Genomic DNA, 24,276 nt, shown 5'->3' with positions numbered 1-24,276 from the left:
AACTACATTCCTTATACTGTAACTAAGGTTTAGCTTTAGCCCCTATATTTACCTCTCCGTCCCCACCACTCGCCACTAAATAATGTAGGACAATTTTCTCAACCAATCAGTGAGTTCCTTTCTTGGGCCAAGTTTTATACAGCCAATAGAGAAGCAGATAGAGCGTCACGTGAACGTTGTTTTTCTTTCGACGGTCTCCCTGTAGTCATTCTGGAAATAGTACGGTTCAATAACGTTTAATGTAGTCGGACGGTGGTTATGTTTTAGTGTTAAAGCTAAACAGACGAGGGCGACACAAAGAAATAATTATGAGATGTTTTACCTCATTGAGACGACAGCATAAGAAAACAGGTATGAGTTGTTATGGCTTGAATGGCCTTTATAAAACTAGCAAGTTGCGCTAAGCTAGTATCCGATCTGCAGTTGATTTAAACTGTTAGATGTGATCTATTTCTCCCGATAAAAGCGACAAATTCTCAGACATTAGTTTCATTATCTTACCGTTTCGTCATTATTTGTCTCATTTTTGTTTTCGTTTTGTGCTTTCTTTTTTCTATCTGTGCTTCTTTGTTGTCCATTTACAGGTTAATGACAGTACGTGTAGATCTCATATTTCATCGGAAGGTGTCTGTCTTCTTCCTCTGACACAATATGAATCATAGATGGGGCCCAAATATCTGGGTGAAAATAGACAGAGCATCTTCTATATGTCAGACTCATTCTCGCAGGTCGGCGGCTTTACTGCTCTTGTTTGGTACCTCCTCCTGTAGGATCCATGTGCAACAACCTGTTGGCTACCTCAGCTTGAGGCACTTCCATCATCTGAAGACTAGAGGCAGGAAGGCATGGATTTTTAAAGCCAGCCAGGTTAGGCAGCGACTTGGACTTCACACCAGCTCCCTGTGTTTGAATACTTCAGCTTCCAGGTGGCCTGCAGGTCTGAGCCAGCACATGTCGCGGGTCAGGAGTACTTTGGACACAGTTTCAAAGGCTGTAAGTGGGACGCATACACAGCTTCTATCCAAAATCTCTCCCTTCAAACTAAAGGAACAGACACAGCTCCTGGCCAGTGTTGAATCTACAGCAAAACCTGAGGAAAAGGCAATCGCCCCCACTCCTGCTCCCACTGTATCCACTACACCCAGTTCTTCTGCACACGCTGGCCTCTCTACTTCTGCTGCTGCATTTAAAGGGAGGACCACTGTTTCCACTACTCCTGCTGGTTCTGCTCAAACGACTGTCACCCCTACGATTGTCACTGTGCGTGACGTTACTAATAAAAAGCTGAGACGAGTTGCTCCAACTGTCAAAGCTACTAAGAAACAGCAGCAGGAGGAGCTTCCTGCACCCCAGAGTAACAATGGGAACAAAACCACCACTTCCAAAGAAACTCCAGGACTTTTCCATCCTAGTGCATTTTCAGCCAACCTAGATGAGACCTACAGCTACTTGTCCCATCACATCAACTCTTACTTTGGCAGTGAAGCAAAGACTCAGGACAAGAAAGGCGACAATGTCAAGAACAGCCCACCTGCCTCTCAGCCTCAGCAACCCTCCAACCTCGTACCCGTGTCCGATAAAGCCGACCCCGCCGCTTCGGTCACCCCGCCGTCCTCCAAGAAGAGTCTGGGACAGTACTTGTCCTATTCCGCTCCCACCGTGCAGGCGTTTGTTGGGAACTACATTGCTCCTCTTGTCCCTAAATTCAGAGCGGGGGAGTCTAAAGGCACCACAGTGGAGGAGAAGAAACCTGAGGCTGTGACGGTGAAACCGACTGAAAGCCCGATTAGCAGAGAGCAGACTGCTGCAGAGGAGAAAGCTAAGAAACTTCTGCTCCAACGGGAGAAGGTAGGTCAGCGACAAACGTGTGTTTTATGTACAGACTGTTACTGGAGCAGGGGTTCTTATGTTAAACTTTTGTGTGTTTGGAGTCGAGGATGAGATGCTGTGTGTGTGTGTTAGGTTGGATATTTACCTATAGTTAAGTAGAATATGATGCCCATGTATGATGGTTGTGAGTATATTATTGCTGTTTGCACGGTGTCTCCACCCTCCACCCCCTCCCATCACTCTGTATGTCAGCTGATGGTGTGCTTACATCGTCTCTCAGTTCTGAGAATCCGCTTTCAAAAATAACCCCTCCCAGACATTCTGCACACATGCTGTACTGTAGATGTGAAAACACCAAACAGCTACTTACAGCAAAGTGAAGTTAATCAGCTTAGAATAGAGGAAATTATTTATCTATTATTCATATATTAATTTAAATGTTTTCTACCGGAAACAAAAACCAAACTTCTTGCTAAACAATAAAAAAACCCCAAAAAAGTAATTTCATTACAGACCACAAACACGTGTTCATGTGTTGTGATATCTATATAACGCACCACAAAATTGAACAGTTTTTTTCAAAACCCCTCTCAGATCATAGCCAGGGTGAGTGTGGACAACCGCACCCGGGCTCTGGTCCAGGCTCTCCACAGAGCATCAGACGTCAGGGTCTACATCAGCAGGGTGGAGGACTTAAGTTACCACCTGCTGGAGTTTCCAGAGACCCGTGGTGTAGCAGTCAAGGTGAGGGATCAACAGTCCGTCTTCTTTTCCCCTTGTTAGGGCCTGTTGATGCTTTCGCAAATGTTTGTCTAGCAAAGATTAGTCTGATTTGCTGTTAGGCTTAGTGAATGAATTCACTCGTTCTGTGTAATATAACATTTATCCGTTCATGTTTTCAGCCTGCCATACTGGGAACACATTGCTAGTGTATTTGTTTGGCCTTTAGAAGTGACTTAATTCTTCCTGGAGTAGATTTAACAAGGCGTCAACATTTTAGTCTATATTTACGCGATAGCGCCACACAGATCTGGGGTTATCACGATGTGGCTGTCCTGTTCCTCCACCTGTTCCTTCTTCTGCGCATTTCTATATTTGATTTTGTGTAGCTCGTCCAGCCATTTCTGTTCATATAACACCATAGTTGATGAACAGCATCTTTTTGCTCTCTCTTCTTCTCCCGTTTCACGTTTGCCAGGAGAAGGTCATTCCTTGTCTGCTGCGTTTAGAGCAGGCCAACGACCCCGGCTTAAGGGCTGCAGTCAGAGAAGCTCTTGCCTTGGTTGGCTATAATAAACCCGTAAAAGGCCGTGGGATACGAATCCTGTCCATAGACGGAGGAGGTTTACGGTACAGATTTAGCTCTTCTCTTTGCTGCTGAATATGTGTCATGCATCAAATAGTGTCCTGAATCACTAGATATTCAACAGTCCAGTCAGTGCTTTCTGTTTGAATAGACCTTCTGCTCCTGTGTGTCTGACATTATTCCTTCAGGGGAGTTCTTGCCCTTCAGACCTTACAGAAGCTGGAAGCCCTGACTGGCAAACCCATCCATGAACTGTTTGACTATATTTGTGGTGTCAGCACAGGTATGTTGTCCTTCTGCCCTATTTCACCGTGTGCAGACTGAAAGCATGTTGGTGGATTATGAAAGCAGAGTGCGACACTAAGAAGGGCACTGGCTGAACTGGCAGTGCAGATCACTAAGTGACCCATTTGTGGCTCGGCTTTTGTTTAGACCTAAGTTTCCCTGACAGCAATGACCTCAATGCTTAAACATGTTCAAACGTTACATAAAGCAGTGAAGTGATGCTTTGCCACACAGTTGGATGTGAGGCCATTGTCAGCATTGTCTTGTTTGATGAATTGCAGTTCACACAGATAATTTGACAGGCGTACATTCTGTAAGCAAATCCCCAGAATGTTATAAAAATTGACTGGAAAGATTAAAATTGTAAAATGTTGAAACTATTTTTAAATTGATGTTCTATTGAGATAGTTTTACTGCGCTTTAGTAACTGAACATGCCACAAGAGGGCGCTGTGGACCTTTTTCAGACTTCTATGTACCGATTGAACACAAGCATTTTCTAAGCTGAGCACTGTTTTTAAGGTTCTTTCAGCCTTAATCTCCAACAGTTGGTGGAGTTATCGTACTTGAAGACTTAATGCATGTTGACAAATAATAATAATGCGGTCTGTGTGCCAGCTAAACTTTGCTCACTTAAAGCTCATCTCAACCACATCTGCCTAGTTGGATTCCCCACATTATTCTTGTAGATCTAAATCTCTTCTCTCACAGTTACAATGTGGAATTTTAACTGTGTAAGTGAACATTTATTGTGGCTGTTGTTCTTTATTTAGGATTAAATGCAGAAGCTTTTTTTTTGTTATTATATACCGGTCCAGCATCATCTTTCGGTCTAGTCCTCTTTTTTTTTTTAAATGGTTTTATGTGTTTGTACCTCAGGAGCTGTCATAGGGTTCATGCTGGGCGTGATCCAAATCCCTGTGAAAGAGTGCGATGATCTGTACCGGAGGCTGGGTTCAGACGTTTTCAAGCAGAACGTGATTTTAGGCACCGTGAAGATGGGCTGGAGCCACGCTTTCTATGACAGCGAAGCATGGGAGAACATCCTCAAGTCAGTTTCACTGCTGTCGTTCATCGTGGAGTAAATATTGTTCGAGTTATTTAGAGTTAACATGGCATGGCAAACATATTTTTTTTTTCTTTTAAATCTTCGCAAGTCTTATTGATTGACACTGAAGAGCTGTGTTATTATTGATTGGCCATAAAATACATTTTTTTAAAAACATGGTGAGATGTTACCATGAGTCGCCGTAACATTAGGTCTATAAGCCAGTAAAAAAAATAAAAATAATTCTTTTAATTATAATTCTTTGTGCGTATAAAGGGCTAGAGGCACCAAATACCTTGCATTTTTTGAACTCAAGAAGTCAAAATTGATCAAAAGTTCCCCCCGACTTTCTGAAGTTCTTTTAAAGTTTTCCTTTGACACCTGCAACTTTGTGAAGCATTTTCAGACTGCATACTAAGACTATTCAAACTCTTCTATAATGTAACGTTTGATCGGTGGGGTATCCAAAGAGAGCTGACCCCATGTAGAGAATTACTTTTCCCCCTTACTCTGTATCTGGTCATGTCAAACTTTACACAAACAACTGTTAGCTGTAACTGGCTAACAATTCAAGCTGAGTGGCAATCTCAGTTAGTTGGACATTAATGCAGAGGAATTTTGGCCCACTCTTGGAGGGAACTTGTTTTGGGTTGTCCTGCTTCATCTCAATTGCTGGTAGTCGTCCAGGTCCTTAATCAGCAAAAGAGCCCCAGACCATCATGCTACCACCACCGCCACGGTTTTTGCAAATGCTGTGTTAGTCCCCCCCCCCCAGATGTTCCACCATTGTTTCATCTATCTGCAGAATAATTTGAATGTCAAGAGTAGCAAAAAGAAAGCAAGAGCATGTTATGAATAGTTTAAAAGACAATAAAAACAGACTTCAATTAATAAGAATAATATATTGGCCAATATATGGAGCCACAGCTCTAGAAGCTTAAAATTTTAGGGCTTTGGAACATTTTCTATTTTTTTTTTGTTTTTTTGACAAAGTTAAGAATTTGTAGATCAGAGTATGATGTGTTGCTTTTTGAAATATTTTTTTAGCTTTCTTTATGAGGTATTTCTAAATTTTAGTTTTTAGATTTGACAAGGGAGGCAATTACTTTTCCACGTGGTTCGGTTTGAACACCCCTTTTCCTTTAATATATGAAGTCATATATGAAACAGTCATTTGAAAACTACATTTCCTGTTTACATTTCAGTGTGGGGGGGGGGGAAGAAACGCAAAAAGCAGACAAAATCTATAACATAATAGTTTTGTATGTCACAAGCTGAATCTGAAGAAAATTGACATGCTGTTGTCCCTCTGTAGGGAGAAAGTGGGCTCCCACATCTTAGTGGAGACGTCAAGAAATCCTGATTGCCCCAAGGTGAGCTTTAGATATTTGTATTCTTCTCTCCTATTAGTCCTGACTTCTTTTTATTGGCTTCACACTCAAAGAGCCACATCTGTTGATATTTCCTAAACCTACAGGTGGCAGCTGTGAGTACCATTGTGAACCAGGGGCTTCCTCTGAAGGCGCACGTCTTCAGGAACTACAACCTGCTGCCCGGGGTGCGCTCCCACTACCTGGGGGGCTGCCAGTACCAGCTGTGGCAGGCCATCCGTGCCACGTCAGCTGCCCCCGGATACTTCCAGGAGTTCAAACTGGGAAATGATCTCCACCAGGTCAGACACATTAGCTAGCAGAGCAAATGCTGGGCATTTATCTGTCGTGTTCCTTACAAGAAGTCTACGATTATAGACATCCGGTTCTTTCTTACCTGCACATTTGAGATGATGCCACATTTAATTGGCTCTACATTCACTCGGCGTGCATACATTTAGTGGTCCCAGACAGTTTTAGCTGCTCGTAATTAGAAACAACATATTGCAGCCCGAAAAAAACACTTATGCTACTTTTTATGCAAAGCAAATAATTACTGAAGCTGTTAAGAATGTGCATGCATTAAGGCAGAGACGTCTCTTTCCTTACTGTGCACCACATCCTCTGCCGGCTGACCTTTTCTTGGTTTCTTTCACTTCTTGTTCCTATGAAGGGTCAATTTTAGCAATCCTTCACTTCAAATTCATCATGTATACTGTATTTTTTATTTGTGCGACAACACAGCTGCAGTCCTCGGCTACACACTACAGAATTTATTGTTGGGCTGTCGAATTAAAAATGCTTTGAGCATTCACGGCTGAGGATGAAGAAATGGAAGGATTTCGAGCAGCCTAATGAGAAAAATCCTCTGCACAGTAAGAGGGAAGCAGGAACTCTTTTTTTTTTTTTTTTTTTTCCCCCCCAACAGTGTTTATTTCCAGTCAGCTACATTTTTACTGGAGAGTGAGGCAGCAGAGTCGTAGCGAGGAACACTTAAACCCATCATCTGCAATAAAGTGGGATGCATTAGCCAACAGAAACCTAACGAAGCGCCTTTCTACTTTAGCATTTTACTGATCCTCCTTCACTCTGAGCTCAGGCAGAACACAGGAATAATGTTTGTTAAAAAAAAATAATAAAAAAAACCCCAGAAAGGACTAGTATAGCTACTGCCTTAATGTGTTCAAAATTGTACTTATAAGTTGTTGTAATTAGCGATAAAAAGCACACAGAGGCAAAATCTCTGTTTTCAGCTCCTCTTTTGGTACCTCATCCGACTGTCGTTCACAGGATAGATGTAATTGTTGCATCAAAGGCCATGACGAGATTCAGCAAGCTGCGACACTTCTAATTGGAAGCCGGGTTCGCCGTATAGGTGAATTGGCAAGTGCAGGGTGAGAGAATGAAAGAGACTCGTTGATGAAAACCCACCTATAGCGGGAGATTTCCCCCAGCACGCCATCTTCCAGGTTTTCCTCTACTTTGAGCTGCATAATTTATCCCGACCGCTGCGTCCCCCTGCTCACACACCAGCAATTTGCCTGCTGCATTTGCTTTGTTGGAACGAAGAGACAGACTGTCTAATTATGGAATCGCTTTTACAAACTCTGTTCGTTTACAGATGCCAAGAAACCTCACACTGAGTGAGTTTGAGGCGGCGCTGGCAGATTGGACCATGTGCAACAAATCTGACATGTAAAATTATTTCATTGGTTGTCACTCTAGACTTTGATCCCATAAGTAATAAGAAAATACTTTAAAGTTCCAATTCACATTCTCTGTGTGTAGGTTTGTAATTGAAGCATATGCTGTTTTATTTCGGCTTTGTCCGTGTTTTGTTTTAATGCCTTTTAAGTGACGCACTATTGAGTCATCAAAATTGGCCAACTTTTTCAAAATGGAAACCTTTGCGATTTTTTTTTTTTACAAATGCCTGTTCCATTGAGAGTTTTGTTCTGAGAAAAATCAGATCAAGATTAAGGTAGAGATGCACCACGCAACAGCTGTGAGTGATTGCTGACATGATGGCCAAGGATGAAAAACAAATTCTTTTTCTGTTCAATCAGTGCAGTGACGTTAAGAGCTCCCTCCATTTTCAGCCTATGAACACATCAATCAACTTCATATACACTACTGCTCTTTTTTGGGGGGTTGAATAAAATCCCACCCCAAAATTAGAGAAAATTAGAGTCAGTTCATGACATATTATGGCAGGTAAATTTTCTGGTGGTCTCAGAACTACTGTCTCTGTCAAACAACAATTTTTAAATCGCATTTTAACGGTTAGACAAATAAGATGGTTGTAAATCGGTGTTGGCATGGAAAAGTCCGACTGATATGCCTCCAGGTTTGAGACGTATGCTTTGATGAATAAATAGGGACGGATTCAAAACCAGTTCATCTGTCATTTTGTCATATGTAATTTGAATGTTTGTACAATCAAATTTATAATTAAAATAAGATTTACACATAGAAGTGTTTAGGTGTTGTAGTCCATAGCAGACATGTGACCTCAAAGTGCTCTTATTTTTTTATGTAAAGCACTTTGAACTGCCTTGGTGCTTAAATATGCTATGCATATTTCTTGATTGAAAGTAAAACCAGAAAGAGGCATGGGCACTTTTGTAAGGCACTTTACATGAGTGCTAATCTGATGCAAAAGCTACAGAGGCTTACAGATTTGTAAAATAGCTTTCTCATTAATGCTGTGATTGTTTTTGATGAGTAAATAGAGATTTATCTCGCCCCCCCCCCCCACCTGAAAACCAATTTCGTTCATTAAAGCAAAGAAGCTAAGAGAGGGTTTTACTGCAGGTAAGATAAAATGTCACTTTCTTTTAACAGCACACAGCCTTGAAACTATAAACCACCTCTTTAAATTTGAGCTTTAATACTTGTCAGTGAATAACATTCTCGGAATAAAATAAATTTGTAGTTATATCAATGGTTTCCACAGTTTAGTATCCGTATTCATGCCTGTCCAGCTTTAAATGCCATCCAGTCGGATGACTTTATTCACTGGCTACTTGAAGCCATTGACGAACACAACATGCTTTCAGTATGATGTCAGGATTCCCTAGAGAGACAGTCATCTCAGTCTTTCCCATTACCACCCACAGACTTTTTCTTCTAATTCAAGCCCCAAACAATCACCCTGTTGTGCGGGCGAGCGCTGGAGTTGGTATGCCGTGTGCAGACGGCCAACCATTGGAAATCTCGCCCTGCGTCTGAAGCGAGTCGACGGTTTGCTGGCATCACTGTGAGCCCGCGGGCACGTATGTAAATCTGACGGCGCCTCAGCTGTAGTTTCCGATCAGTGACGTTGGAGAAATTGCAACTTGGGGCGAGACTTTTGAAGCAGAGCAGCTGTGGCTTTATCAAAGCCTCGCCCTCAGATGCCGTTTCTTTAGAAGGGATGCTTTCTGTAGGGATGAGGACGAAAAATGAGGGATGAAAACGAGGTGATGAAAGGAAGGAGGAGGACTATGTTCCACATCAAGTCTTTCAGTTATCGCAGCCCTAAATAACACAGAAGTACGAGACCTCGGGCGCTTCACAAAGGATGCTACGGCATGTGTGGAATGGCGAGAAGGACCCAGTCGTTCCGCCTAGTTACCATGGTATCTGTTGAGGCGATGGAAAGGAATGGGGGTAGATTGTTTTGTGCCCATCTTTGCCAGCATTTGGCAAAAAAGGCATTAAACAAGTGACCACTGTCACCCCCCAGTGCGACCTGATGAGAGCCCCAGCAGGCCACCGTCCTCAGCAGAAAGACTTACACAGCTGTAAATGGACTAGGTCAGATCGCCGCTCTCATTCTTTTCCACTAATGAAGAGCAAATTTTAAACATTAGCTCAAGAAGACATTAAATCTGGCTGCTCGGAGCAGAAAGAAGAGTGTTAGATAATCAACTGTTCTAAAAGGCCAGCTGAAGAAATCGCAACCTTTTTGGAGCTCTGTTTTCACGTTTTTTTTTTTTTTTTTCTGTTTCTCTCTCTCTCTCTTTTTTTTTTAAGGCCTTTCAGTGTGAATCTTTTGTTAATAAATTACACATTCAGTCCCACAGTGAAGAGAGCAGGGATGTAAAATGCAGAAACAGTAACACAGGATCCTTCTGGAAGCTGTTATGTCTTAGCTGTCCTGTAATAGTCTTTAAAAGCTTGGCTTTGAGGATAGAGCTTAAGCATTTTAGCCCTGCTGCAGAGAACTTTCTCTTTATGTTTGTGCCCAAAGGAAAAAAAACAGACTTACAGAAAAAGCTATAGGAGGTTTTAATGCTATCAAGCAGACCTTTATCTGATTACATTTCAGAGTGCTTTTGGATTATGTTGTTAATTACAGATGAACTTTTGGGGATATGTACCGTGCTTTGCAAAAATATTTCCAGCCCTTAAATCCTGTCGCATTTCAACGACAAGCTTCATTGTGTTTTATTAGGATTTTATTTTAGATCAATATAGAGTTTTAGTCAAGTCTGACCCAAAATGTGGGCTGTGGCGGACCAACGTTATTTGTTCGATGATCGGGTCGGGCTACAAGACACACAGCACAGAGAAGCTAAGTGACAATATATAAAGGAAAATATAAAGATGGAAACATCGGCTTTGGTGATTTCAACTAATAATCTAAAACATGTGCCACGCATATGTATGTGTTCAGATACCTTTAATTAAAATTCAGTGCAAACAATTGCCTTCAGAAAGCACTATTGGTAAATAGTGCTCACCGGAGTGTAATTAGATCTCAGTATAAATCCACCTGTTTTCTAATGATCTCTGAGGTTTGCTGGAGCACATCAGTGACCGGACAGCATTGTGAAGACCAAACAGAGAGGTTCTGGGTAAATTGGTGGGGAATTGGTTTGGTTATGAAACAATATTGCAAACTTTTAACGTCTTCTGGAGTGCGGTTCAATCCTTCATAGTGTGGCGTAAACTGAAATCTACCAAGACATGGTTGTCCACATAAACTGACGGGCTGGACAAGGAGATATCCACACCTCAGGTCAATTATAGAACTACTAGCTGTACTCTACAAATCTGGCTACAATGGAAGAGTGAATATAAAACACATGTGGATGTTTTTGCTCGTGTTCAGACACGTTTGTGGATTAGGCTGGTCGGCTGATTATGCAGACTCTCTGCTGTTTAATAGCTCTCGCAAATCTTCCCAAATCTTCTACTCTGATCAAGCATCATGGTTCAGTCCACAGCTCCGATCATCAAGCAATGAGGAGAGAGATTTTTTATTTAATTTTTTTTTTTTTTACAGGTGCACCTTCAGATGTAATTCTCCAGGATAGTCCACAGCTTTAAATCTTCAATTTGAAGTTTATTGAGCTCCAAGTCTGTTCTCAATATGAGAAGAGCACGGAATTAAATTCATATTGTAAAGTAGGCAATCATTACATGAGCCCCATGCTGTTATGCAGCGAGGACATAAAGGAGTAACTGAGCCGAATCAGTCTGAATCACTCCGCAGATTTTCAGTTTAAGCTGAACGAGCACAGCCAGCAAATCTGATTAATCGTTTAATCAGAAGGTGTTTGTGAATTCAGAGTATCTCTAGGAAAGAGCCGGTCTCACTTATTGTGTCTCCCTGAGGCAAAGTTGAGGCGTCCTCAAATGGATTCCTCCTCTGTTTAGAGCTTTAGAGAATGATCTGAACCTTACCATGACCTTTGGCGTCTGTGAAGCTAAAGGCCAAATGGAGAACTGGTCGGCGTAATTATATAATATGGCATGAAGACCTCTCACTTGACCTGTCCACCACATTGGAATGATACTCTCATAGATTCTGCTCTCATTTTTGCTTTTCACAACTGAGTCTTTCATTGTGGTTTGGATTCCACTTGACGAGGGGAATTTCCTAAAGTCACATTTTTTTTTTTTTTTTTGATTAAATACAAATACACCAGGATAGGGAATCTTAAGAAACCATATGATTCAGTTACCACTCAGAGGGCTACGATGCGATTATAAATGGATTATTAACATAACAATAATCCTTCCCCTCCTTGCCCCGAAATAACACAACAACCAACAATCACATTCTGCTTATAATAATAATAATAATAATGTAGAGCGAAAGACACTTTAGTAAAGCAAAAAAGAGGAATAAATACTTCAGACAATAAAATTTAAACAGTAAGATCCACAAAACGTTTGTACCAGCAGCTCTGACAGAAATGCTTATGGACCTCAGCACTTTTCGAACTAACATGGACGGCTGACCTTCTTCACAGCTAAACAGCGACGCCTACTTCTCTTACCTTATCTGACATTCCTCTGCTACTTGCAGTTATAATTCATTTACAGCTGTATTTGTTGGACTCTCAATCACTTTTCTCTATTGGAGCATTCAACGTTTTGTTCATAGTGGTCGTCATGACTTTGTTTTCGTCTTTAAGTGTGATGGGCCGTTAGCAAAGAGCGCCTTCCGCAGTTCTGAACAATCCTAGAGGGTCACTGTTTTAAACCTCTCCTGGGTTATGGTGAATCCTTGAGATCATTTGCTCAATTGTCCTTTGGCGAAAGGTAGCAGGCTACTGTTAGCTGTTTTATTTCCACCACTAGTTTCTGATGTATGTTGTACTTCTGAACATTTCATGTTTGTTTTTACAAAGCTTGAATTTGGCGCAAGACGTATTTTGCTCTTCAGTGGGCATTGGGTGAGAGGCGGAGCACTTCCTTGGTAGGTTGTTCGTCTATGACAGGGCAACATAGACAGCCATGAACGCACACGCTCTGGGGTCAATTTTAAGTAACCAATTACCCAACATGCATATTTTGGGACTGTGAGTACCCAGAGAAACCCCACAAGGGAGAACATGTAAACTCCATTTAGAAAGGCCCCCAGCTGTGACTTGAGCCTTGGATCTTGTTGCTTATTAGTTTTATGACCCAACAGTAATTTTAATGACAGGTTTGAGAGACAGGAGAAGTTTATAAAATACCAGAGGCCTCCACTAGCGTGCCAGAGAACCCACTCAGGACATAAGGGGAAAGTGCCCACTGGTTCTGATTTGTGGTCGGTTCTTCAGCTCAACTGTGTCTTTGACTCAGAAACGTACCTGGACAGCACTGCTTTAGTCAGCCTGCGGGGGTCAGTTACAGACCGGACTGTGGGCATCTTGTTCAATTTGAGCAGGGCTCGTGAAGTCTGAGGGTAAGCAGAGTGTCATTGGAAATAAAACAGTCAAAGGTAAAGGGTCAGTTCACATTAAAACAGCTATTTTATTACTAAGCCACATGTAATGACATTGACAATTTTTTGCACAATAAAGTGCAATAGAGACTATTTTGAACACTTAATTATCTACTATGAAGTGGGGAAAAAAAAGCCTTTTGTGCACGACAGTCAGGTTGTGAAAGATATCAGTGGATGTCCAAGGCTTATGTAATGCTTCTCTAATAATCCCCTAATTAAGTATGAAAAAGGACTCTCATTTGTGGAGCTTCATTGTAAATCATGGCAGAGCTCGGTGCCCTGTCCTGTCCCTGTCAAAGAAACCCAGAAGAGGAAGTATAATGACCACAGTCACTTTTGTGGAGCTGTGACAGGAATGCCACACCAGATGCACAATGTAGTTTCACTTCATTAAGGCTTAAACAAAAGGTGTCTTCATTTTCCTCTTTTGGCTGGTAAGACAGGAGTTTACCCACATGTTAGAGTGAGCAAGATATTGAGAAATAGAAGCTGAGTGGCGAGGATAAAGTTTTCTGTCCCAGTTAATCTGAGTTGACATACTCTGGGCCATGAAATTACTTTTTCTGATCCTGAAGATAGCACCTCTTTCCCATTCAGCTCAGGCCTTCAACTCTGAGGCAGTTTAAACAGGCACAATGAAGATAAGCTGCCCAAAATTAATGAGAACTGATAGATTTTTAACAGGCGTGCATGCGACATCATGCAAACGTTCAGGCGCTGCTTGTGGACGTCGTAGCAGGGCAGGGCTACAGATTTAACTGAGCTGATGATGAACTGATCTCCAAGAGGCATTAAGCTCAAAATGAAACCTTATTTTCACAAACTGACAATCTGTGAATTATTTTTCTAGCCTTGCTGCTGTTTGTGTTCCCACAGACACTTTGTGTCTTTATTAGATTGTAAAAACTACAGCATGAAAAGGTTACAGAATGCAAATTTCTAGGTTTTTTGAGTTATCCTCAAACCTTATTTCAACATTCTCTAAAAAGAAATAATAATACTAGACAAAAAAAAAAATCATACTGGCAAATGATATTTCAGTAAATTAGTAAACTTTATTTATATAGCACTTTTTACAGGTCAGAAACCCCAAGGCGCTTTAGAAGACGACGTGGTAAACTTCACATTGACATGCAGAACCAAACGTTTTGTTTGTGACCAGCTTGTTGGAGCATAGTTGTACTTGAGACTCTATAAATTTCGCCTTTGTCTATTTGTCTTCCTCTAAATGCTGTCGCAGTAGTGTCCATTTTGAAATCTTATATTTGCTGCAATTGTTGATAAATGAAACTTTGTCTCCCAAGTATAGACCTCCCACTTAAGACAAAAAAAAATGTATGTGCACTTTCAGTTTTGATATTTGTTGATGGGTCCATTGAACAAGCAGTGGAGAAAATAGTAAAACTAACATTCCCCACTATACAGACAGTTTTGTGGGGTTTAAAACATCATTAATTATTGTGACAACAATGAATCACAGTTTTTATCATGATTAGACATTTAAAATGATAAATGATACGTAATACGATAAATGCCCCCCTCTGCCTTTAGAAGGCCACAGGATAATACCAGGCTTGCTTTGATCCTCTTGAGCAATAACTGCCAACTTCCTACATAAAGCAATCTAAACAAAGCACTGGGTGTTTCAAGAAGTTGCATTTCAAAGTTGGAATTTCGCTCGATTTGATAGAAATTGAACCTCAAAGGGGCAACACATCCATCAGAGAGCAACGTCTGACAGGAATGAGCCCTCTGAGGACTTCTATCTTGTGACGCATGGCAAATTGCAGTTTGAGCAGCTTTAGTCCCGCAAATCCTTACAGATGCCTCGCGTCACGTTGCTGCTTTGACAGGCAGCTGCAGTTTGGGAATTTTGCATGCACCGCCAGTCTGCGGATCACCGTGATAAAATGCATTGTTTCTAAATTCAGTGCAGCAAATCCAGCAAACAGATTTTTCTGCACCTTCCATGGTGATTTGGTATCCTTAAAGAGGACTTGTTACTTCATGGTAGAGTTTTTTTTTTTTTAAATCCAAGATTTGAATCTATGTGTAATCGATAAGTCAGAAAAAAAAAAAAAGTATGCTCTGCATTGTTCAAGCAGGTGTTTTGCAATGAAGGCAACATTCAACCATGATTGCTGTAATGTCGCTTGCCTTGGCGCACGGTGTGAAACGAGCCACTGTTCCTCTGAAACTGCCCTCCGGCCATCAGCACGGAGAGGCCATAACTGGAACGGGGCTGCTGCCTTAATTGACGCGGAGTTCAGAAAATGGAGCCTCGCACAGCGCGAGTTAGGGATAAGAAAACTGCTTGGTTGTTTTGTTTCCAGCTGGGTTTGCCTGGTGCCCGCTGCAGTAAGTCACACTTTCGTCTCCATCAGGAGCATTTCCAGTCCAAGCATTTTCCCCCTTTTCTCCAATTTCTTTCTGTCTTTCTTTGCCAGGCGAGCTGCCGCTGCTGCATAATGATGTGCTTTGGACAAATGTCCACCTCAGCAGTTCCGCTGTGCTTTGTGACAGAGTTAAGCCCTCTTTGTGGGACTTTTCTATATCAGCCTGTTAAACCAATTCTCTGTCACACTGGTTGGCTTTAGAAATATTAACTAATGTGTAGGTTTATTCAGAAATGACTCATCCAGTATGTTTGGAAAGGAATGATTTCCATCAACTTCTACGACGTTCGATGATGCCATTTAAATTCAGATAAAGAAACATACTCATCCTTAGTCTATTTTTGAAAGTCATTTTTGTACAAAGACCAGGATATCATGAAACTAAGCAAAATACAAGAAGAACATTTTGAGTCGCATAGGGACTGAAATAAATACAGATTCCATTGTCCCCTGTATTTATTTGCATCTCTGGTAACTATGTTAGGTCCTTAAAAATAAATGAACTTTTATGACAAAATCAGCATAATCTCACACTAACAAATTTACTGCAGGCACATGACCTCACTAATTTTCCTCCTCATTGTGCATGGCGGCAAGATTTACTTGAGCCTAGTCACTTCCCAACTTCTGAAGATCAGCATCTACTGCATTTAAGTGATGCTATCACACTGATACTGATATATCGTATTTAAATACATCTTTACAAGGAGTAGCAGTAACGGCAGAGTGAGCTCTAAAAGTATTTTTGTGTTTTGTATTGATTGGCTTAATGCAGGGCATTGAATGTACACTATAAGTCCATGGTACATCAAAGCAGACATCATTATGATGCATTATCTGTAATCATTATGAAAATGATTGCTGTGCTGTTTTCCTGATATTTGCACAAATACAAGGGTCCTTTCAGGCAGTTCAAATATTCTTTCCTACTTTCTATACTCTCTCAAATTTTCTGCAAATGTGTAAGTGGGTTTTTTGTTAGACCTTTCAACGACCTATGTTGACACGCCCACATAATTATACACATCGACTCAAAGCAAGAAGGCTCTTTCGATCAAACATCCACGTATACCCAGTCACATGAGCAAGCACTCTTCCCTTTGCTGCGTCCCAAGACACTAGGGGGCCCCTGCGGCTCCCCACTGCAACCCGCCGGGCCTCTTTAATGAGGACTGGCCCCGGTGTGTTTGATCCTGCTGCCAGCTCGCAGCCCTGTGGCCCCATCAGCCTCATGCCTATTCAACAATCCCCACAGCCTCTACAGTGACTCCCCCACTGCCTTGGGTACAGTATGGATCCAAAGCAAAAGCTCTCCTGGGCGCCTGTTTGATATCAAAGCTGGCTGAGATGAAAATGTGGAGAAGGAAGGGTTGGAAAAAAAAAAAAAAACTCAACAGTTTAGCTCTGGGTTTTTTTTTTTTCAGATTTGCAAGCAGCTCCTCAGCTGTACAATGGAGCTTTTTTTTAAGCGGTTAAATAAAAATCAAGTCTCTTGACTTCAACAATCTGTTCGGGCTTTTGGAATTTTTCCACTGATAAATTGGGTTTTGCTTCTGATCGTCTTGTGATATCCGGGAACAAACACAGGACTTCTTGTGTTTTTGTCTAGGATGGAGGTCTGCTGATAAACAACCCAACAGCGCTCGCAATCCACGAGTCTAAGTGTTTGTGGCCCGACACGCCGCTGGAGTGTGTCGTTTCGCTCGGCACAGGACGCATCGAAACCGCCGGCAAGGCCAGCGTCGCTTATACGAGCCTCAAAACGAAACTTGCCAACGTCATCAGCAGTGCCACAGACACCGAGGGTAGGTGACACAAAATGCCAGAAAATCAAATCTTAAGTCGGGACAAAAATTTGAATGTACCGTATAGCTTTATCGTCCACACATTACATGAGACACCTTCAATTTTTTTCTATTTCCAAAAAAAATACAACAAAACCAAAAATATTGAAGATTATAAAAGTTCTTTACATTAACATTTTAACATTATATCCATGTATTGACTTGGGGGAGGTGAGTTGAAAATGAATTTTGAACACTGTATAGTTTCCCTTCCACTTTCCAGTTCTCTGCTCTGTCCTGTTGCAGACATGTCAAGCTAAAGGATCCTAAGTAGCATCTGGCCCACGATACAATTTCATAAATAGATTATTAATGGGTCACCAGAAGCTCTGTAGCTTTTACACCAATCACACTGCATATCCCATTATTCACCGCGACAGTTGCTCACAGCTCAAGCTGCACCTGAAGTGTCAGATGGCACTTTGCCAAATAGTGACGGACCAAGTCAGCCTTGCGAGGTTCCCAAGTGCACATTTTGCTGATGAGGAGTTTACCGAGTTTGCACAGCACCGCTGACTTTAACACACAACCTGAAACTGTTGTGCAGTGGGTTTTATAGAACCGCAGTGCAACAAGGTAAAGTGAGACTCTGAGCGTTCCACGTAGCTTTAACCCTTTATGCCTGAGACGATACCCCATCTCCACTTTCAACCTGCTCAAAAACGCGACATGTTGGGCAGCATGATACGCCTCAGAGAGCAACTATTCTCTGTAAGGAAGGCGAAGCAAGACGTGAACTTCCAATGTATTCAACATAAAAAAAAAATCAATAAATGATGCCAAGCATGCTTCTTGGAGGAAGCAAAGCATCTCTGTGTTGAGACATTGCTGGCATTGTCATGTTTTTTGTCAGGTTGAAATATATATGGCACTTGCTTGAATCGATTTATGTGTGTGACGCTTCTTCCATCTGCTCAGATTTATTATTCTTCTTAAAACAAATTTATTTTACATTTTCGAGCGAATGTTAATCCTGTTTGACCAGGACGTAGCCTATATTTAATGTTTTCTGCGCCCCTTTAACAGATTTTATTTTTGGTATAGCCCATAAAACCTCCAAAAAAAAAAAAAAAAAATACATTGAAGTTTGAGGTTGTATCGGGACAAAAAGTGAAAACATTCAAGGGGCCTGAATCCTTTTGTAGCCCACTACATTTTGTGTGCAAATATAAGTTAAAGATAGAAGACCTTTAGGCACATAACTCTGTTTCCCCTACAAATTTTGGTTTCTGAGAGTTTAGTGCTGAAGAAGGACTGCAGTTTGTCTTTGTCCAAGATGGGTCCCACTGTGGCCCTGTGAGGCTGCAGCCTCTTAATGTCCTCATCACCTCTCGACATGGGCACTTCTGCCGTGCCTAAATTTGGCTCACCCCGTCCCTGTTGCTGCTGTGGTGCAGTGTGTGACCCAGTTGCTTCATTGCACTTTTTTTTTTCCCTCTATAAGAAATTGTCAGCTGACACTCCCCCCCTCCCCCCTCCCCGGAACCAGCCAATAAATTATAAAATATAATAATCTGTCACAGATTTCTATTTATTTCTCTTTTATTTTAAGGTTTGTCTTCAAGGCCCCCCTGTTTAGTTCAGGTCAGATAAAACTAGACATGGTGATTACAGCCTTTTATGGAGCAGACTTTTGACTTAATGGACAGCACAGTTCTGAGCGCAGTGTGGCATCGCTCTGAATGTTAAACATGTCTTGGAAAGCTGACCTTGGGTCAGATTTGTCCCGAGACCACTGGTCACTCTTAACCCTTTGCAAATTCTTTGTTGTGGTACTGGGAAGTGAAGGTAGGCTGTTTGTGAACACATTAGGATGCTCAGCGTGTCCTCAACTCTGCATAAGGAATCCTGGCTTGGAGCCAGTTGTAATATTTATGGATACTCTTTGTATTTTGTGACCGATGCGTTTGTTAAAAACGTGCCATCATTTATAGTCCGTGCTGTTTCTTAAAGGTCCCGACCCTTGACTGCAGATGAAAATTTATTCTCTTTAGGGCTGGTGGATGCGTGTTTATGTATTAAATGAAATGCCACAGTGCTTATCTTTTAACGTTTTCTGCTGATGGGAAACCCTGGTTGCTCTGCACTGTTTCACACAGGACTGTCTGATAAAATGTCAGCTTTGGTCTCATCTGGTCAGAGCACGTTTTTTCACACCTCTGTTGTGGCACCTACACAGCTTTTGGTAAACTGCACACAAGATTTCTCCTGACTCACTTCAATGATGGTATTCTCCTGGACACTTCCCATAAAGACCAGCTTTGTGGACTGAACAACCCCTAACCTGTCTGTTACCAATACCCTTTCTTGTGCCCTTATTTCTTTCCCCATTTGTCTTTGTTTTCTTCCCATCTTTGTATACTATTGCCATTCCTCTCTTGTGTCACTTTATCTCGCTTGTGTCAGTTTATCCTTTCCTTGTGTCTTTCCTATCTTTACTTTCCATTCTCCCCTTTCCTTTCTTGTCCTTCCCTTTTCATTCTCTTTGTCCTTATTTTCTTTCTTGTATCCTTCCTTTGTTCGTTCTATTCTTCCTGCCATCCTGAAATGGTTTGTATATGGTCAGCTTTAATTTTGCTAGAGCTTTTGGAGAGTCTGTTGATGCTTAGGATGTACAGACCACCAACTCAACCCCACAATCGCAGATCCATTCATGATTGAAGATTCTGTTTAAGGGCGATAATCACACAGTGTGAACCCAACTTAAGCGGCGCTAATCCTTATAATATAACAGTATCCATTTGATCCTTTAATGATTGTTCTTGTTGACATGTTCCAAGCTGTCAGTGTAAGGTACCAATCAGTTCAAACTAATATACTGTGACCTAGCAAATGTTTGTGAATATTATTTTATCAGGGTTAGACTTTTTAAGACTCTTTGGTTTTGACAACTAAAATAAAGTCAAGAGAACTTCCCGCATGTTCTCCCAATAAAATGCTAGACTTTTGCAAAGCCTCGGAGGAGAGCGGTTTCGATAATGGTTTCCTGACGTTTGGGGGGGACATGTACAGAAATACGAACACAAATCTTTCTGGATCCATTAAGTGTGTTTACACAGTCCTCCCTCCCCACTGCTTGTTCGCTTGAACTGAAAAGCTGTTGATTTTAAAACCAGTCATGCAGTGCAGATGGAGACAGCTATGGCAGATAAGTCGAGCATTTTCTCTTGGACCTACTTCAGGCTTTCAGCTCCAAGTGCTCCCTGAGTGACACATCTAATTCTGTCACAGACCTGACAGGCAGAATTTGGCTTCGCTTGCACTTTTCGCACCAAACACAGCTGTTGAATGTTTGTACATACTGAAGCTATTACCAGGTTAATTAGTGTGTGCTTACTAGCCTGTTAACTTGAGAGGCCTCACTCTGCGTGCTTTCGTCCCCCAGAAGTTCACGCCATGCTGGACGCCTTCCTTCCTCCCGACACCTACTTCCGCTTCAACCCCTTCGTGAACGAAGAAGTCCCCATGGACGAAAGCCGCCTCGAGAAGCTCAACCTGCTGCAGGCTGAGGGCCTCCGTTACCTGGAGAGGAATGAGGAAAAGCTGAGGAAGGTCGCTCGCATCCTCACCCGAGAGAAAAGCTCCATCCAGAGGGCGACCGAGTGGGCCAGGCTCAGGGCTGACATGTACAACGGCCTGTCCTCAAAGCTGTAGAAACAAAGGGAAGTGACTTTTCCCAGCCCAAATCCTCCACACAATCTACATTTAACATTACGTCATGTTACCGTGGTTACTGTAGCATAGTTAATGTCTTTTTTTTTTTACCAGTAGCTGTAAAAAAAAAAAAGAGAAGAGAAGGAAAACAGTGTGAGATGCATATAAAATGCCAAACGCCTTCTCTACTCACCAATACTTTGACAGATATTTTTACTGTTGATGTGCCAGCAGCTCTAGCACGTCCCACATAAGCAATTTTTACTGCCAACAACTTTGGCAGGGAGCATTTAACTGGTTACTATGTGTGTATCACTGATTAAGCGTGACTTTTAAATTAAAAATTTGAAGTTTGAGGAAATCCTCAAATATAAATCAGAGCTACACTGTCAATAAGATTGAGAGGCGCTGTGCCTGTTGACTTCCCTCCTTAAATTAATGTAAGTGATATGCAGCCAAGGCCATAAGAGAATTGTCTGCAATTAAAATAAAACTTGATTACATTTAAAGCATAGAAATTACAAAGCTTGATAGTTTTATGCCTTTTGGGTGTTGTTGCTAAATTACACTAATATCCCTTGTTGCAAATTTGCAAAAGAATAATTAAGCTACTTCTGCTTTATTCATCTTACAGTTGAATTAAGCAGCTAAAGCAAATGATTAAAAAATATTTACTGCGCCATATAATTTTAACAGTTATAATATTTCACGTGAGCACTTTTTAATTTTTAGCCTTCTTTTAAAATGTCCCGTTTTTTTTAAAAAGTAACCTGCCAATACTAATTTTTACTCCAATTTCTCTTCCACTAGCTTGATTACCACCGTTTAAAGTACTTTTTTCTAGGCTTCCAGCAATGAGCAGTTATTAAATATTGATATTTCAGCAGCAGAGGTTTCTTTAAAGTAAACAAGCTGGAGAGCAGTTGCTATAAAGTAGAGTCATAGTAATTTAAAACAAAGACGACATGGTTTTAGGTTGTCAAACATTGGTTAGCATCGTTTATCGACGACTACCGTGGTAACAATTAGGAAACCAGCACTTTCTGTGTCTACTTCCTAAAAAAATATATATGGTTACTTTAAAGTTTCCAAAAGGCTGCTAACATTTGCAAACGCACCATGTTCCATAACAGAGGCCGAGAGCTCAAAGGGATAAAACCCTCTGTTGGTTGAGCACAACTAACCAACGTCAACCGTCGTAGCAGCCTCCCCAGAAACTTTCCTCTCTTTCTGAACACCTTTTGTTCTTCATCTGACTTCATTCTTCCCTCTGTAACAACTTCAACACCGAATGAGTGTTGCCGTTGGCGCAAACTAGCAGCATGTGGTGCCATTCAGCGCTCAGAAAAACATTGGAATTTGGATTTTCTTGATTAAAATGGGCCAATTCTGGTAACTAGCCAGTTTCCTGGTGCAGCTGTATTTCAGATTACCCTTTGTGACGGTAAATACACAAAACCGTGTTGGTGATCACTCAGAATGTTTCGTGTGATGTTTTATGTGTCAAGAAACGGCTCGTTTTGTCATAACTGTAACTGTCTTTCATTTTTGTGAAAGATAGTTAGTCAGGGTCAAGCTGAAGTCCTAAGCTGGAGGTGATATTTCCCAGTTGAAATGACTAAAATTTGCACAATGCAGCTATGGGTAAATCGTGTGTGTGTAACACAAACAGTAGATGAAGGTCAACCTCAGGCATTAGAAGTATTACAAATGTGTTTCTAATATAAATAAGATGCTGTATAGAGAATATATATCACAGATATGTTATTTAACAAAGATCCAAAGCAAATCTAACTGTCATATTGCTGTCGTGTTGCTTTAACTTTAGAGTATTTAAAGTTGTTTTCCAACACTTTTCCATTGACTGGGTGTTTGGTTCTGCTTACATGTGCTGTCTTCAGCTTGCCCTTTTTTCTTTGATGCCTCTCTCGCCTCTCATCTAGCTTTGTCGCAGTTTCTTTTCTCTCATACTGTAATGTTTTCTGAAATGATCCTGCAGCTTGTATTTGAAGGATTGTATTAAAACAAATGTTGTTTTTTTGTTGTTGTTGTTGTTCTGCTGTTATTGATTTGCCACAGTGGAAAATTGGGTCTCTTCTGTTTGCCGCTGTATAAACAGCAGTCGTCCATTTCCAGACCCAACCAGGTCAAAGCACTGTGTAACCTACTGAGTCACTCCCTGAGGGACCCTGAAGTAAGATGGCTACTGATGCCGTCCTAATTGTTTTAATTTTACCGTCCGCCTCGTGCTGGTCCAGTGTAAGTACTGTTTGAGAATATAATTAAAACACATCGCTGAGCCATAATGCATCCCGCCTCCTCTCATTATTTGAAGATAAGCCGATTATGATCTGAGTAAAGCTGCAGTTTCACCCTGAGCTCGAGGATCATCTCAGGAGAAATTCCCGTATTAAGACTGTAATGTAGGTTCATAACTGCCTGATGGTTGGAGTGATACGCCATCGCCCGTTTGACTCAAGATTCAAAGCACGTCTGATTCTGATTTGTCCAAATGACACCCCAGTTGCATCCTGGTCCAAATAGTTGTTTGTTTGTTTGTTTGTTTGTTTCCTGCCTTAACTCAAGTGTGTGTTGTAGAGGCATGGGTGTGTTTGTCAGGGGAATATAATTCCACTGCTCATCCCTGAGCTACCTGTCATAAGATGGAGAAAGGCGAGGCGCGTTGTCTTCAAGGCTTTGCTCAGGCAACTGGATAACAGCTCGACCCAGTGATGGATCGCGTTCCCCCCCCAGCATAAGCTCTGCTCTCCACCAACTGCTTACACTCGAGGAAACACAAGGATGGCCTCAGAAAGAAGTAGACGCAAGAAACTGCTTCGACAACTCTCACAGGTGGGAACGTCCGCAAACCCTTTGTCTGAAATTTGGCAACGGTGAAAAGAGGAGAGAATAGTGTTGACCCGTATTTTTTGTTTTAATTGATTTTAAAGGCCCATTACGGTTATAGGATTCCCAAATAAGAGGCACTTTAAAGCAGCAATATGTAACTTTTATTTAAAAAATATATTTTTTCCATATTTTTTCATACTATTTTCCTATGTGATGGCAGTCTGAGATGTGCATAATCACATAATCTTCTGTTTTCTCCCGGTGGACCTGCTGAAATCTGAAAAAAAAATATGCTGCTCCATCAGAAACAACCAATCAGAGCCAGGTGAGGATCTCAGGACTGTCAATCATCCTCGTGTACACTGCTCACATCCTCCCCCTTTGCTCTCTGCTAGACGACAGATGGTTCACCACAACAGAGGCTGCCAATAGCACGGCCACCAATGATGATGGATAAACTGTAAGTTGCTTTTCCTCCACTATC

General features: G+C 41.5%; 1 protein-coding gene across 3 annotated transcripts; it reads left to right on the top strand.

The window, feature by feature from the left end:
- Window positions 1-147: 147 nt before the first annotated feature.
- Window positions 148-23,252, top strand: LOC122835587 (calcium-independent phospholipase A2-gamma-like). 3 transcript variants are annotated; one of them, XM_044124750.1, is made up of 10 exons: window positions 148-351; window positions 585-1,848; window positions 2,425-2,574; window positions 3,029-3,180; window positions 3,325-3,419; window positions 4,300-4,471; window positions 5,784-5,841; window positions 5,946-6,140; window positions 17,054-17,249; window positions 20,674-23,252. In XM_044124750.1, the coding sequence occupies exons 2-10, from the start codon at window positions 652-654 to the stop codon at window positions 20,940-20,942; spliced, it is 2,484 nt and encodes an 827-aa protein (XP_043980685.1). In that variant the 5' UTR covers window positions 148-351; window positions 585-651; the 3' UTR covers window positions 20,943-23,252. The 3 variants fall into 3 exon arrangements, with proteins under 3 accessions (XP_043980685.1, XP_043980686.1, XP_043980687.1); XM_044124751.1 differs by having other exon boundaries at window positions 176-351; window positions 771-1,848; XM_044124752.1 differs by lacking the exon at window positions 17,054-17,249 and having other exon boundaries at window positions 185-351; window positions 20,674-20,870.
- The last annotated feature ends 1,024 nt before the right edge of the window (window positions 23,253-24,276 follow it).

This window comes from Gambusia affinis, linkage group LG08, assembly GCF_019740435.1.
Source record: "Gambusia affinis linkage group LG08, SWU_Gaff_1.0, whole genome shotgun sequence".
Taxonomy (NCBI): domain Eukaryota; kingdom Metazoa; phylum Chordata; class Actinopteri; order Cyprinodontiformes; family Poeciliidae; genus Gambusia; species Gambusia affinis.
This window is presented reverse-complemented; position numbering and strand designations above follow the sequence as displayed.

What these genes read in the sequence shown, in the direction of transcription:
- LOC122835587 (XM_044124750.1), top strand. Translation starts at nt 652, where the DNA reads ATGAATCATAGATGGGGCCCAAATATCTGGGTGAAAATAGACAGAGCA. An exon ending in TATTTGTGGTGTCAGCACAG is followed by an intron (nt 3,420 to 4,299) that starts GTATGTTGTCCT and finishes TTTGTACCTCAG; the next exon opens with GAGCTGTCATAGGGTTCATG. An exon ending in CAGTGCCACAGACACCGAGG is followed by an intron (nt 17,250 to 20,673) that starts GTAGGTGACACA and finishes TTCGTCCCCCAG; the next exon opens with AAGTTCACGCCATGCTGGAC.